General features: G+C 52.5%; 1 protein-coding gene across 2 annotated transcripts in view; it reads right to left on the bottom strand.

The window, feature by feature from the left end:
* GRIK3 (glutamate ionotropic receptor kainate type subunit 3) overlaps positions 1-16,467 on the bottom strand; it is a 55,745-nt gene that overhangs the window by 15,403 nt on the left and 23,875 nt on the right. The window contains exons 9-11 of one of the 2 annotated variants that reach the window (XM_026863332.1): positions 14,273-14,476; positions 5,616-5,839; positions 213-331 (exon numbers count right to left, since the gene is read on the bottom strand). In XM_026863332.1, the coding sequence (XP_026719133.1) occupies positions 213-331; positions 5,616-5,839; positions 14,273-14,476 (547 nt within the window). Of the gene's footprint in view, positions 1-212; positions 332-5,615; positions 5,840-10,797; positions 11,346-14,272; positions 14,477-16,467 lie in introns of those variants that run through there. The other variant, XM_026863331.1, reaches the window with a different exon arrangement.

Below are 16,467 nucleotides of genomic sequence, written 5' to 3'. Positions count from 1 at the left end.
GGGAGCAGTGGGCACCGAGCGGGTCCCAGGAGGTGCTGGGGGAGAGCTGCCTCCCCCCCACCCCCCCACCTCTCCGCCATCCACCTCTGTGCCCGTTCAGATATTTTATCTCGTTCCTGTTGCAAAGTACATTTCAAATGTAAAAGCCATGACTAAAGGCCTGTTCTGGAGAAGCAGCAGGAGGGGGTGTGAGCGGGGAGGTGCCGCCGTACCTTGCTGCATCAGCGCTCCCATCCCAAACCAGAAGCTGTTCAAGAGGGTGAAGTTATTCTCCACGATGTCAGATCCCGGGTTGCAGGGATGAGCATCGTACCACTCGTATGGGCTGAACCTGTGGCGGCACATGGAAAGCGAGAGCTCGTTAATCGGGATGTGGCATGACAAGATCCTAAAGGAACAGGAAAAAAAGAGCCTTAATACATCTCATGCTGTGGTACGGGGCCTGCCGACCCCTTCGGTTATGAGGCTTATTAAAGACAAAGACAAATTCAGCCAAGATTTTCAGAAGTGACCAGCACAGCTGTAAGCCCCGTGTCCTGCGTTGCAGACAGCGAGGAAACCTGGGAAGCCAAGTCCCTCTGAGGTGTCTCAGGTTGCTTCCCCAGAGCCTTCGGTCACTCCGGATCATCTCTGCAGCACTACGGCACACAACAGCAACGAGCACACGACCATGGGATGGGATGTGGTGCACACACACACGGCCTCTGATACGTAACCCTTCCAAACCGTGGGGAAAAACGGCATTTCTAGAGTGACTGAGGAGAGGTGCCACAGTGATTCTGCAGCGGTAGTTGGGACAAACTGCGGTATTTCAGGGGACTGTCCCTGCCTAGGATTGGAAGGCAAGCGCCGCCGTGAATTGTAGCTCTTCTAGCCAGGATCCGTGGAGGATGCTCAACAGGAGAGACATTAAAATTTTTAGAGCTGTTTATTTACATTTTCTAAGAGTCCCAAATTTTGCAGAGATTAAATTAAAAACATAATTGGTATAATTTCTTTTGAGCCAGACATTAATTATCACCTCTGTTTCCTTCTGAAATCCCTGCAGCTTCACAGCAGCCCTTTCTCAGAGCCCAGCCCACAGTTTGTACTGGGAGATACTTCCCTCTGCTCTGCCCAAGGAGATGTCCTGGGGCTTAATTTCACGGGCGCCTTCGGTCAGACAGTTGGATGTGTTTGGAGAGAAGAGCCACAGCTCTCTCCGGGCACCGAAACCTCCCCCCAGCAAACACCTCCCCCAGACTGTGCCCCCCCCGGTGCGGGGGGACGGTCCCAGGCCCGCGGCTGGGCAGGGCTCAGCGCAGGGGGTCTGCGGGGACCCCTCATCACGGGGGACAGACTAGGCGCAGCGCATAGGACTGCCTGTGCTTTTCGAAAGGTTCACCCTGGGTACATCTGTCCCACTTTTTGCTCCTAGTTTCCGCATGCAGGATGCAGTTCAATGACCTCTGCTTTCCCCTCCTTTCATCTCGCCTTCCTGCCCGCTCTGGGTTTGCAGAGTGTGGGACCAGAGGCCTCGCTCAGGCTGCACCCTGACAGTCCTGCTCGTTCCTCCAGGTAACGCCTGGGCCGTTCTCACTGCCCATCTCCCTCTGCTTTTTCAGATGAGAGGAAATCAGAAAGGAAAACAAGAACGGGGTGAATTCAGACCTGGCTTTACATGCTGCCTATACCTTGAAACTTGCTGTAAATTTATGCCAGAGGTGGGTAAAGGATGGAGCCCGAGACCTTTCTGTTGAATAAAGCTCAAGTTCAAGAATTAGATGAAAACTTTCTTGGGCTGCCAGTGAAATAATATGAAACAGAAAGGGAATTGGTAAGATCAGATGAGCCTGACAAGATGACACGCAGAAGAACTTCAAGGTCTCTGAGCGAAAACGTACTGGTGCTGCTCAAATTACACAGAAATATTCAGAAAACCGCAAAGCAATGACAGAGTCTTCAGTGCTTGAAAAGCGAGTGGGACCATTAGTGGGAACAGAGGCGTAATGAAGGGCAGGAGTGAGCGGAGCTCGTTGACCCCAAGCTGGAGCCATAATAAATGGGGGCTGCTCAGGATGCACTGTGGGCTGGCTTCCCTCTTCCTCAGGTGCAGAGTGGGGTCTGAGAAATATTTCATCAAAAACTATGATTATTTTCTTGTCTCTTCTTGGCCTTTTCGACAGGGAAACGGAAGCATTTCAAAGAAGTGTTAAAGATCTAACACAAAATACTTTTGAGCCTAAATTGCGTCTCCAGAGAAATTTCTTATGGAAGACCCAGTCCTCATTGCAGTCAAGATGAATGTCGCCCCCCCGCCCCGCCGTGCACCCGAAGGTGGTGAGCTGTGATGTGAGGGCTGCGCGAGTCTGAGGCCGGGTGACAGCTGACATCAGCCAGCTGCACAGCCCACGTCCAACCTCGCACCAGAGTCACCAGACAAATTACCCCCACGAAGCCTTATAAACTGCTCGTGTTTATGGCTCTGTGGGGCTGGGGTGGTTAGGAGCAGAGGCTCCATTAATAACTAAGAAAGGCTGATTAAAAGGGGAGATGGATCAAATACATCCTTTGCCTGCCTCTAAATAGTCCCTAAGTTGGTTTTAAGTGGCATTGACCTATGATAATAGCATCAGCAGAGGACTCTGGTGCCTAGTTCAGGAGACTCATGTCTCTGAATTAAGACTTGGCTATTTTGACTGTGGTTTTCTCCTGAGAATGGAATTTTAGAGGCCTTGCTGGGGTCAAAAGACGATATTGTTTCTATTACAGTAATCCCTTGCTTTCCATCTCTGTATGTTAAAAGATCATTCCTGCAGAACCTTAATTACATCAAATACTTGGTGTCCTTTGAAAGAAAAAAAAGACAGAAGAAATGTCAGGAGCAAAATGTGAGAAAGAAACAAATTGCAATATTTTAAAGATTCAATTTCAGCCAAAAAATAGCCTGGTAGGGAAAACCTGTTGTATTACATCATAACTGCTATGATGTACAGAGATTATAAGGTTCATTTCAGGTCATTCCAGAACAAAAGCAGAGACTAAACCACAGTTCTTCAGGTTTTCATCCCTCAAGGCCAGCTGCTGGTCGTGCCGGGGCGCTCCCCAGAGCGGTCTCGGATCAGCCCCTGAGTCTGGGCACACGCAGGGGCCGGGGTTAGCCCTGACCCCCCCGCTCCAGGCAGTGCCGGGCAGGCCGGGGGGGTTACGGGCCGGTACCTGGCTGGGGGCCTGGGTGCCCGGCTCTCTGGACAAGCATCTGGGTTCGCCTGTGAGTACCAAGTGGTGTCTGAGGGGTTTTCACATCGGGGCCTGTCCTGGCATTTCCTTCAACCCTTCTCAGTATTTACTGCAATGAATTTCATGTGCAGAAACAATTTGGCCATTTAACATGCTTTGGAAGTGGGATCTGGATGTTTTGGGCTGGGTTTGGCCATCATGGGAGTTGGGAAAAATAAGCTCATAAACATAAAATTGGATTTGAATTGTCATTCCAAGCCGCACGAGCAGTCTAATACTTTACGGCATTAAAGCCAAAGACGTTATGGCGGCAGAGCCCATCCAGCCGTGTTCTGCATGGCTAGCAGAGACATAAAGTGAAGGCATTCGGTCAGTCATCACAATATTTTTCCTTTTTGTGATTACCTTGGGTTCATTTTCCCAGATGAGTATCTTTTCCTGCTGAGAGTGTCTGGTGGTTCTCTCTCTGATCCAAAGCAAACCTGCTGAGGGCCTCATCCTGCCCCACTGCAGTCCCCGACACCGGCCCAGGGGCTTCGGCTGGGGCGGGACAAAGCCGGCAGCAGCGTTTTGCTGAACTGTCCCACATTTTGTGCAGCCTCAGCCCGTGCCTGCCTCGGGCTGGGGCTCGGCGGGGCAGAGCGGGCAGGAAGGGGGAGCGATGTGTTAATGGCAACGTGGCTCTCATCCTCTTCCAGACCAGCACGGTGGTAACAAGTGCGCGGGGCCGTCCGTGCCCAAGCAGCTCCTGAGGGGGCTCGGGCAGCGCCCGCAGCCCTGGCGTGCGGCCCTCTGACAGCGCGGGGCTGCAAGGGCCGGGGAGAGCCGCTGCCGTTGCAGTCTTGAACGTGGAGGGGCCTTCTGTGTCCTCTGAGAGAGAGGCGCAACCTCTCCGGCTCTGCACCTCTGCAGAGGGAGGCTGGGGGGATGTGGCTGCTTCGCCATCCCAGATGGTTTGGAGCGCTAATGCTGTCTGCTAAGCTGAGTTTACTTTGACAACTGCTGTTATGTGTAATTAGGATATTACACAGTAAACTCGGGAAATCATCTCTAAACGCCTCCATGGACCTGAGGGATGCTGAAAATTGCAGATTTGTTGTAATAGGAGGGTTAATGGATTCTGGTTGCCGCAGTTTCGTATTTAATCTGTACTTTGACTATCTGATGCATGGCAGTGGATTAGATGGAAGCTGGTTTCTGAAGGATGCTCTGAGGAAAGTACAGCAGAGCCACCCTTGGGGGAAACCCCAGTCCGAGGCGTGGGGTCAGCAGGGGGCTTTCTGGAGGCACCACGGGCATAACTTGAACTGGAGGGAATGAGAAACAAGTGTCTAACTGCAGACTGTGCTTTGGAAGCTTCCCCGGGCACGGTGTTCATGCAAAATATTTAAACATCCAGCGAGGGCTGTGCGTGGCCAGGGAGGGTGGCTGCCTGGCGGGAGGGATTCAGGGGCTTTGTTTTGGTTTGAAAAGGTGGAATCACATATTGAGAGCAGCCCTGGACTCTGCGTCTCATCAAAGACTCTGTGAAAGTAATAACACATGCAAATGTATGCAAATTCCACCGATTTTAAATATAGAGGTTTTAAACATGCTAATTAGATGCATATTAATTTTGTAAACAGACACATTGTCTGATCCGTAGCAACAGCTTTTCCATTCTTTTGATATAGGGAAGGGTTTGTGAGAGCTCTGCTGGCGGAGGGTTCAGAGGCAGGAGCTGGAAATGGTGCAGGACACGGAGCTCTGTGTCCAGGACACGGCGGAGAGGCTGGGCGTCTCCTGGAGGGGGTGGGCAAGAAGTGACCTGACAGGAGCATGAATGGTGAACAATACAGAGCAGGAAAATCACCCTTCATTATACCAGGGAGGTGCTAATGAAATGGAAAGGCGACAACATTTCTAAAATCATAAAAGAAGGTGCATTTAAAAATTCTTTTGTGCTGGAAGTCTGCTAAATCTGTGGAACTGCCTGCCCTGATACGGCAGAAGAGGCTTACAGGTTTATGTTAATAAAGCGAACACACACAAGCACATTTAGTACAGTAAAGCAGTACGAAGGATGTAACGCAGGCTCTAGGTAGTGAGGAAGGAAGCACGTTTCCCCTGCGGAGAGCCCGTGTTTGATTTTCACCCTGGGGTTTGCATCCCCTCTGCAGCCACACGGAGATACAGGTCCGAAAGAGAACAGGGCAGGGGAGCGACCCCACGCCAGGAGACCCGCCTGCCTTTGGTTAATGGACCAAAAGTAATTTCCTTAATGCCAGGGGTTTAATGCCGTGGCTCCCACTGGGTGCTTGGGTCCCCGCGACACACCGGGCAGCAGAAGGGATGCGAGCGCGAGGAGGGTGTCGCACGGCAGCAGATGTGGCGGGGTGGCACCGGCGTCCCCTTACCTGGCTATGACAAACAGCACGCAGCTGACCCCCAGGTAGGCGAGGAGGATGTACATCCAGATGTCGGGAGACAGGGGGTTGAGGAAGGAGAACACGCTGGGGTTGGTCCCGTTGGGCTTCCGGTACAAGATGCTGACCCCCAGGGTCATAAAGGGCTTGGAGAAGTCTATCGCTTTCTCCCGAACGTGGGTGATGGTGAGAGGAGCAACGGCCAGGTCAGCTTTCTGCGCGCAACACAGAGGGGGAGAGAGAAACAGCGTTAGAAACCGAGGTGCTTCCATCCCGAGAGACGCCCCTGGCAGTCACGCTGCAGTAATGGGCCAAAACACCCCCAAAGTGCAGCCCTGGGCCTCCCCCGTCCCTTCGCACAGGGGGCACCTGTGCTGCCAGAGCCCCGCTGGGTCTCCTGCCCCCTCCCTGGCCCAGGCTGGGCTCTGTGTAGCCGCTTCCCTCCAGACCCGCCGTGTCCCTGCACGGGCGGACACAGAGCCGCGGCAGAGCCGCTCCGCGGGCAGCGTTCCCTGCGCTCTGCTCCAGAGCCCGGGGGTGGGGGCCTGGCCAGAACACCTGAGGTGGGACAGGTGGGGCTGACCCGGCCTGCTCCGGGCAGTACGGACCCTTCTCGTCACCTAAACAACACCCAGCACAGATCCAGGGGCTGCACAACACACGGGGCAAGGCTCTGGGGGCCGCCCGGTGTTACCATCCTAGAGTTGTGCCTGGGCTGTCGTTTGCTGATCTGTGACTGTCACTGCTGGATCTTTGGCTGATGTTAGCCGGTGAAATGCCGCACAGGCAGCCGAGGGATGTTACAGTCTCCGCAGCTTTTGCCCAAGTGCGGTGAGCTCATTCTGGTAGGCTCCTCTAAAATGGTCAGAAGAAGGATGTTTTACAACGGTATAAAACGTCTGCAATCCTGGCTGTGCTGGCTTCTTGGCACAGAACTCTTTCCAGCAGGGAGTTTGCTGTGTGCAAATCCCACCGTTTGCAGAGACGGTTTGGTTTTGTTGGCCTTCCTTTCGATGTTGCTGCGAGAGGAGAAAGTGGCCGAGGGAGGCCGCTCCAGAATGAAGTTGCAGGAAGCAATGCTGTAGCAGCGTGAGGCAAAAGGTTCAGTTTCTTTCCCCTCAAGTCGACTTGAGGATGCAACGCGAGAGGCTCGCTCGGAGGAAGCCGAGGCGTGGAGTGGGGTGGGAGCGCCCACCTGGGCACTTCTCACGCTTCCGCTGATTAATGGTGGACTTCACAGCTCGTGGTGCTGGAACCCTCTGAGCTGCACGAGGAGCTTCAGCTGAGCATTATTTTTCATCCTGTCTTCTTGTAAGAATTGTGGTTCTTTCTGTTATTTCTGTCATCAAATAATTTCTATGCTAGATTCAGTGAGCGACCACATTCAACCTCATTCTGTTGGTTAAGAGCTGCATTCATTCCTCTCACTAAACATTCATTTAGGTTCTTTAAAAAACCTTAAATAAATACGTCCAAGGCTACTTCAATGTCAGCTGCCTTGCCTGGGCTTTGCAAATCACTCTTTTGGTATCACTGACTTCAGAGGAAATGCCGGCACATAAATTAGGTTTCTGGAGTTGAGCAGTACCTCCCCCCGTGCCAGGTGCCTAACATACCCGTGCAGGATTTATTTAACATCTGGTTCTGAAAATTAAAATTCTAAACTAACCAGGAGTGATAATTACCTAGAGATACAGTGGATTTGTCATTACTTGCAAACTTTAAATCAGTATTAGCTGTCTCGCTAGAACATGCTTTACTCCAACAGAAACTCTAGGTTCGCTGTAGAAATTGGTGAAGGTCTCTGGCCTGAGTGGTGGAGGAAGGTCAGACTAATGATCTCATTTGACCTTGCAAATCTGCGAGGAAAGTAAGTGGGATATTTTTAAATCAAGGAATCTGGGCTCTTTTCTACAAGAGTTTCTACATGAGCTTTTATCCATTACATAGGTGTGTGTGAAAGGGGCCTCCCCTCCAAAGAACGAGCTTTAGAGATCCTGAACAGAGAGTTTCAGGAATTCTGTAACAAGGGTACAAATGAGGGGTTTTTTTCTAACATGGTTCTTCAGCTGAGCCCTGGTTGGTTCCCTTCCCTTCTCACTTTCCAAATGGAAATACATGTTTAGATCAGCTTGGTACAGAAGGTGTCCGTTTGAAGCACTGGTATTTGCCAGAATTGAGAGCGAACGGGAGCAGTATTTTCCCAGTGAGCCCTTTTGTTGCCGCTGTGGGACTGATGGAAGCAGAAGGACAGTGGTGGTTAGCAGGGGACAGGCCGTGCTGGCTGCCCGGCTCGAGCTGGTGAAGTTCTGCACGGCGGAGCAGGGGCTGGTGAAGTTCTGCACGGCGGAGCAGAGGCTGCAGCCTTGGCAGCGTCCTGGCAGGGGATGCCCGGTGGGTTCGCAGCTCGGCTGCTCTCCCCACGTTACAGCACACGGGAGGATTTTGGCTCATCGGTCTCCAAAGTCACAAGGCAGAAATGGCAAAAGGAATGCAGCATTTCAGCTCCTCCATCACTTCTGTGTGGGTGTCCTGACTTCAGAGGGAAAACCGAAGGAGATATTGAAGGATTTGGCTGTGGATTTTTCTGAAGGAGGAAACAAATGAGCAGTTCTGTGGTCAGTGCTCACTAGCAACTGCCTGTCTGAAAGATCCGAAGCCAAATTTGTCAAAATGATATAGCAAGCTAAATAACAGCTAGGACTTTATGCTTTACCACAGAAAATGAAGAGAGAGAAATCTGCATGGATGCCCAAGGATCAAAAGGCTTTTAGTGCAGAAATAAAATTTTACTGTGCCATTTTAGCAGCTCCTGTGATTTGATCACAGCCCCGTGTCCTTGGCAGTAAATGTCACACAGAGGCAGAATGGAGCGTGTTTTAGGGAGCCCGGGCTGGTGTGGTGTCCTGAGCTATTAAAGGCAGTACAGGGCTGCACTTCCATCTCCTTTTTATCAATGCAGATTTTACTGAAGGTGGCCTCTAATTAAGGGTTTGCTGACTGAGAGGATCTAAATCAAACCCACCAAGGATGAAGCTTTCATTTGTCGTGCTCTGACATTAAAAACTGGGAAGTCAATTATCAGGCCCTGACTGCTTCCTTCACTCAGCCCCAACTTCTCCCCTGTTGCACGGTAAGATGGGTTTTATTAAAAATGAGGAATTATAGCAAGTGCCAGTAGCTTAAAGGCCCTTGTCCAGCAAAACCACTTAAGCACATGCTTCTGTTTTACTGGAGCTTGCACACCTTCCAAGTCTTATGTATGTTCTTAAGTGTTCTGCTGAACTGAGGCCAAACAGATGAATTTTGCCAAGACGGCTGCACAGCAAACGCAGACACTTCTCTGACACACCTCGAAGGGTTTGGATTTCCTTAGTCACCCAGTGTTACAGCATTTTCACTTGGGTGGAACTGATGCGAGTTCGCTGGGCGTTCAGTGGATGGAGGATCGTATTCTCTGCAGAGATAATTGGCTTTTATCAGAAAATGCTAAGTCTTATCTTCAAGTTCTCAGTTATCACGGGAATGTGACCCATGGGTCAGAACAACTCTTGCACAGCCGCGGTCACTGTGGAAACCTGCAGCGTCCGACCTCGGCCGGAGGAAAGCTGCGTGTGACGGCCAGTCACAGCAGAGCCCACACACAGCATAAGCGCCCGGATAAATATTGATTCAAGAAAATAAGCTGCCTCTGTGCTTATTTTGCCAATCTGAGTTAGGTATTTACATAAACTAATTATGTGTGTGTTGCCTGAGAGACAGGTAAATAGTGCATATTTTACTTATTTAATTGTTATTCAGGTGTCTGGCTGGCAGCAGCGACACTTTCATCCCTCGGTCTCTTTTGCCCCCGCCAGTGCTGGGGCTGCAGCGCTTTTCTGCTCTTCTGCTCCCACCTCCCTGCTTCAGGTCCCACCTCTGCCTCCTCCCTTTGCTTGGTGGCTGTGCTGGGCTCCTGCACCCTGTGCCCCGCGGCTCTGCTCCCGCATCCTTCTCCATCTCTCCCTGCTGCGGAGCCACCCCGGGCGTCCTCGGGCACAGGCGTCCCGGAGCGCAGGGGGACGCCGAGGCACAGCCGAGGCAGCCGGGCTCTCTCGCAGCCCGTGGCCGGTAGCTCGGAGGCAGAGGGGCTGCTGCTTCAGCAGGCTCTGCCGAGAGCCCTGGGCCCACAGCCCTCCCCTCTTGCTGGCCGGGGATAGGAAACCACTTGGCGTGAGAAGTGATGCTTGAGGAGAGGCAGGTCGTGCCCAGCAGCATCCCGGACGCGCCTCGGCCTGCCCCGTGCGCAGGGGTCAGCGTTAATCGTCTGACTCCAGCTCTTAATGGCTGCTCTTACAATTTCAGTCCTAATTTAGACCTAATTTTTGCCATTGAATTTATTTAATATCGGTGGTGAATTAAGAACAGATGTCAGCATGGAGAACCTAGCTGTAAGCCGAAGAGGAGGAATCAGGACTGTGAAGTCCTGTTGGGCCTCTTGTAATCTTTTCTTGAGAGAGGGAACTGCCATTCATTGTGCCTAAGGGATGTCGAAGGCGGCTGCAGGATCCCAGGGAGAGCGGCTGTTTTTTTCAGAGACGAGCCCTGTCCTACGAGCTGCTGGCAGGTGAGAGACACGCAGGAGCAGGCAGAGACTGGGGCTCCCGACGTACGCTCGGGTGTGCTCCCACCCCTGACCAGTAAATGTGGATCCACCAAGCAACGATGCTGAGCACAGAAGGAGGAGGTGCAGCCAGCAGGTTGGGCTTGTTCCCATCTCCTCCATAATGCCGAGTTCCTGCAGCGTTTGAACAAGAGATGGAGGACGCTTCGGCCACAAAAATCAGTTTTTCCCTGTTCCTGGCCCAGTGGCTTCCAAATGAAGCCCCAGTTCACGACACCTGACATAAACATCCACCAGTGCAGGAACATTAATGGGGATGTGGCAGTGTGATGCAATATGTATTTCTGCAGAATTTACTGTCAATAAACGCCCATTTATTGTGAAGGTGTTAAATCAACTGTCATAAATCGTCCCTAAGGGTGGATATTACATCTTCTCTATAGTTACCATTGGCAGGGATTTCCATTAGAAACCCTATTATTTTTCGTACCTTTTTTTATTCCCTCATGAAGTTTCAGATTGAATGGAAATTTGATGGGCACTGTCTCAGCAGAAGACAAGTTTTATTTGTGAACAAGTTTGTGCAAAATGTCCAGAACAACTCATTCTGCTGGTTTTATGGGATGCTGCCCACAAACAATAGGGAAGATTTGCAGGCATTATTTTGCCAGGCAACTAGAATTTATAAATCAGAATGGATGGGCCACACTGCACAGTGTAGTTTTGCTTGTATCAGTAATAATTTCTGTGAATAGACATCAATAACAGTTAACTACTGATGAAAGGAGATCTGACAGTTGCCAGGTTCCCCGTTTATCATGGGCGCAGGGCACAGGCGCTTTTCTGTGTCACCTGGGCGCCCCCGACGCCGGCGCTGGGAGCGTGTTCAGCTTTCCCAGCCCATCTGATGGAGGCTCCTCAGCACCAGCGGCCGGGGAGCGTGACAATAAACAACAAACTGCGGGGAGGAAAGAGTCTAGTTCTCCAGGGAAGGGACTGAGCTCCCTCAACACGGGGATGTTTTTGTGACGAAGGACGGGCAGGCGATGAAAGGCGGCGGGGCAGGGCTCTGCATCTAACCACACGGGGCTGTCTGCTCCAGATCTGCTGCTGGGGAACTGGAAGGCAGGGTCATGCTGTGAGCTGCTCTCATTGCTGTTGCTTTTCCTGTTTATGCTTAAGGCCAAACTAGAGACAAAGTAATTTTACAAAGGATCACAGCCTAAGGCATTTCTGCCTGTGGCCAGGCCTGTCTGGATCAGAGAGGACAGGGGAGGGCGGGTGATGCGAGACTCCAAAACAAGCCGCGAGAGCTCGCTGGGTAACCGGCCCATCCTCCGTCACGGGCGCTGTGATTTACACCATCACCCCCAAAATGCGGCGTGTACCCGCCTGCTGCTGCGCCCGGCTTCTCTCTGCCCAGCCCAGCGCGGGGCGGCCCCTTGCCTTGCCCATCTCCTTTTCACTGAATTTCAGCCTCGGATCGGGCTATTCCTGTTGTGCAGAATCTGCTGCTCCCCGGCTCTCAGACCTTCCGAGTGACAACTGTCACCACTTCAGCCTCTTCTCTCACCCCTGGAGCCCCTCTCCTGCGGTGGCAGCACCCCGGGGGCTCTGCTCGCAGGGTTAAGCGGGTGTTCAGCACTGCACAGACTCTGCGTGGGGTTAATCCTGGCCTGGGTGTCTGGGCCTCACAGAACCCTTCCTGCCTTGAATGATCCCAATTCTTTTATGAGAAGGAGACACCAAATATGGAGGAAAACCAGCCCAGATACCAAACTCACAGTGCAGGCAGCCCTGTTTTCTTCACTACAACTTTGTTTGAATGCTGCCTCCAACACTTTTCCTACTAGGTGCAAAGTAAGTTTGAACTTTCCCATTGCAAAGTGCCAATCAGTTGTTCCTTTCCCCACACGATTTGAAGATGCTTTGCTGCTGAGGAAGGGCCCCATCTGGTTGCAGTTTCACTTTTTAATGCTTTACATAAACACTGCTATAAAAAGCAATGACATGCAGATAAAGAAAATAATGGCTTCATGTGGGGTTTGGGCAATGGTTATAAATCACTCCAAGGCACGCACCCAGCCACACCTGTTAGAGTTCAAACTCGATGCTACAGTAAAACTCGCAAGAAGAGGGGATTTGCTCCTTCCTGTTGCTGTATGTTTGCTTTTTCACTTTAATGCAGGTTGACCAGGATTTTCCTGTTACTTGCTGAGGTCCTTCCCCACAGCCGCTCCCCGGGCTCTCTCCTGGAGCTGACCGCAGCTTTGGGAATGGCTGAAAAGCCTCCCGAGAGCCCTGCGACATCTTGCAGGATGCTGGAAGTGACATGGCTCGCACTAAGTGACGGTCTGGCTTCTATTCCCGATATCCGATGTCCCGCTTTGGCGCACTGACTCCCCCAGCGCCCGCAGGACAGGCACGGTGCTCCCAGCAGCAGGAGCCGTGTCCCGGGGCACGCGCCGAGGGCCCGATCCTGCCTGCGCCAGGCGCCTCCTGCTCCGCGGGTCTCTTCCACGGGGACGCTGTCGCGTGTCTGACGTAGCAAGGCTGGTGGGGAAGAGACTAGGAAATCTCTGCTTTGAAGTGTATGGATCTTTCTGGAAGTGGAAGTACAAAGGTCGGTTTCCCAGCCTGTGGTGTGTTCCCCTGTGCGACGCAGAGTCCTGCCCCCCCCAGGGCTGTCCTTGCGTGCCCTTGCCGCCCCTCCCGCCTCTCGGGGCTGAGCCATCTAAGGACTGCAGCGCTCCTCGCACACTGATTAAGCATCGCTTTGTCTCTGTAAGGGACGTAACGTTATCATCTGCGTTTTACAGACGGAGGAAGTATTGCACAGAAGCATCTTGTCCAATGTCATTTAGGGCAGACAAGCCAAATCCGGAAGCACAACCTCGATCCCCCAGCCCCGGCTCCGCGTCTCCCCGCCAGACAATGCGCTGTTATCTGCTCACAGCGCAGCCCATTTACTGAAGTGACTCACCCAGCAAATACATTCTTCTCACACGAACTGTAAGAGCATCACAGCTGCTACGTACGTGGGATTATTTTTGTCTCTTTTCTGCTTAGGCGATGTTTTCAGAATGTAGCCAGGAACCTGAGAGGCGGTCCAAGGGCTGCACCACTCGAGCAGGACAGTGAGGAGCAGAGCTGTGTTGCAGCTCTAGGACTGCTTATGCTGCTGCCCGTGCTGCAGAGATCACAGATCAATTCTGTCCTGATCTCTTCTTCCCAAGACCTTTTCTGGTTTTCATAAAAACATCAGCTTTCCTCACCTCCCTAACTGGGCTTCTGGGATCGCAGGATGTGCTGGAGGCAAAATATCTAATTAGGAAACTGAGCAACCTCTGGCCGCGTCGAGGTTTCACAGACTAGGTGACGTTTTGGTGGTTGCGAGAGTAAAGCTGCCACGACAGTTTCACTGGTGTTTAATGGGCTTTGAGAATGGCCGTGGAAGGAAAAGCACAGCTGCTCTGTTGCACGGGGAGCTCTGTGTCCCAGGAGATTTAGAAAATAGGCTGCGGGTTTTTTTTGTTTTGTTTTGTTTTGTTTTTTTAAAAAGGGTATTAAACTGTCCCCTGCACACCTGCTCTTGCAGTCTGGATGCATCATCTGGATTCAGCTGGGCTGTGTCTGGGACACGTCGGGGGCCCTGAGCCACCTCAGTGGTGTGCCCTGGCCCATGTTTGCCAGGGGCAGAGCAGCAGCGTCCTCGGGGGATGAGAGAGGACACGCTGCCTGTGGCCGGGGAGCCGGCATGCGGCCGGGCCCGCAGGAGCCTCGTCCCTCCTCCCTGCGTGCCCAGCCCGCATCCCGCCGGCCGGCAGCAGCCCCGCGGGGAGAGTCTGCGCCTGAAGCCACGGAGCCCGTTTCTGTACCGTGAGAATGTCCGTTTTCAGAAGCTCCAAATGAATATTTGGAAGAGGCAGACAAAGAGACAAAGGGTGCGAGGCAGAGCCCGGGCGGGGAGAGGAGCTCGCTGCGCGCGGTGGGCACCCGTCCCACCCCAGGCGGGAAGCCCCAGGGACAGCCGGGCCTCACTCACGTGGTCGATGAGCTCCTTGATCATGCCGTTCCACTGCCCCTTCTCGTCCTGCGCCCCGTATTTCCCGTCCTCCACCAGCCGGATCTCGTAGGTGAAGCCCAGGATGATGGCCAGCTCCTTCAGGAGGTCGATGCAGTAACCCTCAAAGCGGTCGTTCCCGAACAGGGCCGTGTCGGACTTACGGAACATGACAAAGGGCTCTTCCTGCACATGGGAGGGCAAAAGGTCCCCATTAAGGGTCAGCTGGGTCCCAGCTCCCACCCGAGGCCGGGCCACCCCTGCGGGTCAGCCTGAGCTGCGAGGCGCAGGCTCTCCAGGCAGGGTTGGCACCGTGACATGTTGGGAATAAATTAACTTTGCACAGTACATCAGCTAATTAGCAACCTTGTTTACCCCACAAAATTTAATTTTGTCTCTTCTGAGCAGCCAACTGTTTTCCATTTGGTAGGATTTCAGGGAGAAAAATAACCATTTCATGCTCTGAAAATGGAGAGTGTAGAGAAACAATAAAAGGGGGGGACAGATTCAGCCCCGGTCCTGCACGGCAGCAGCGCAGCCGGTCCGCACTGCAGTACCTGTTGTTCGCTGCAGATACAGGGCGAGGGAGCCGTGCGTGGCTGGTGCCCAGCCCAAAACGCTCCCCACTTCAGCTCGCTCCCCACTTCAGCTCACTCTCCTCTTTGCCAGCACTCGATGAGGGGATCTGGGGCCCCACAGCTGCCCAGGGAGAGTTTCTGCCGTCTGCCGTGGGAAGGTTGGGGGGTGTCTTTAGTCACAGCAGTGCCAAGCACCAGCACAAGTGAAAAATAACGAATAAAGTGCTGTGCAGCAGGCTTTGCCCTCCGGATCCCTGCCTCTTTAGTGGAGACTGGCAAATGAAGTTAGCCAAGACACAGCAAACTGCACAGCCCTTTGGTGACTATCAGGCTTGGGCAGTCACCGAGGACGAGGGACGCTGGGGAGCCCGAGGGAGAAAACATGTAGAGGACAGATGGAAATGGCAAAAGATGGTGGGCAGCAGGGAAGAGCTAGAAGGCCGGGGAGGGTGAGGTATCAACAGCAGCTGATACCTGCAAGGCTACTGTCCTCGCCCGCAGGGTGGCCAGCAAGGGGAGGGCTCACGTTTTGCTCAGGCGAGCGAGCCATGTTGCTGGGATCCCTGTGGTATTATTGCACAGGGATGGGGGGGCTTGGGGTCGTGGGGGGGAAGGTCTGGAGCCCCAGTCAGAGCAGGACTGAGATGCCCAGTCTGGGGGAGCGCAGGGACCCTGCCCTGGGGAGTGCACCCAGGAGGGGCCCCGGGACCCGGCGCAGGGCTGGGCCAGCCTCTGCCCTGGGAGACCTCTGCCAGCCCCGGGGCAAGTGGGCAGGAGGTGCCCGCTCGGCCCCAAAGCAGGTAGGGAGGGGACGAGAGAGCACGTGAAACTCAATTTGCAGAATTATAAAGCAAATCTGATACCATTACGCCTATAGAGTTTAGCTTGGCATGAGCAGCTTGGTTAAATCCTCCTCTCCCTGGCCTCCTCCTCGGCTTTCTTCTCTGGAATTAGTGCTCTGTTTGTGGATCAGCTGAATCTATGGATCTTGATATAAATACACCGGCTCCAGAGCAGCCATAAAGCACTATTAATTTGGGGAAGCGCTGTAGGGATTACATACATATTTAACAGCCGAAGCACTGAACATTAGGACGCCACTCGCTTCAGTAATGTATCTGCAGGTCTCAAACATTTCCTAGGGGGTAATTCTGAACTCTGTGAACCACTTATTCACGGACTATTTCACAATTTATTACTGAAAATGGCCAGACATCCAATTCACAAGCTCTCTCGGTTTGCTAATCGATTTCTCAGTGAAGGTGCCCTCAATTTCATAACTTCACAGTTCCCATATTGCTTGGGGAGAGTGGCGCTGGCTGCTGGGGTAATATTTCTCTTCCAACAAGTCACTGCAATATGATCAAAAGGGGAAAAAATAACCTTTCATGCTTTTCCTTTTAAAGGTTCCTCCTATGGCTTTTCTACAGTCATTTACACCAGTGCAAAAGTATAAAGAGGTGTTACAAATGCACATGAAATTTAGGGTTGTATTTTCTTTTTTAGAATCCAGTATATGAAAATGCAATTATTGCAGAACTTGGATCTAAGCACATTTTCTCCTGTGGGCAAGGGAATTGCAGGATCGCTTTGGTTTCG

Source organism: Athene cunicularia, assembly GCF_003259725.1.
Source record: "Athene cunicularia isolate RWA chromosome 23 unlocalized genomic scaffold, athCun1 chr23_part1, whole genome shotgun sequence".
Lineage (NCBI taxonomy): Eukaryota > Metazoa > Chordata > Aves > Strigiformes > Strigidae > Athene > Athene cunicularia.
Note: the sequence above shows the minus strand (reverse complement) of the source record. Positions and strands in the feature narration are given on the sequence as shown.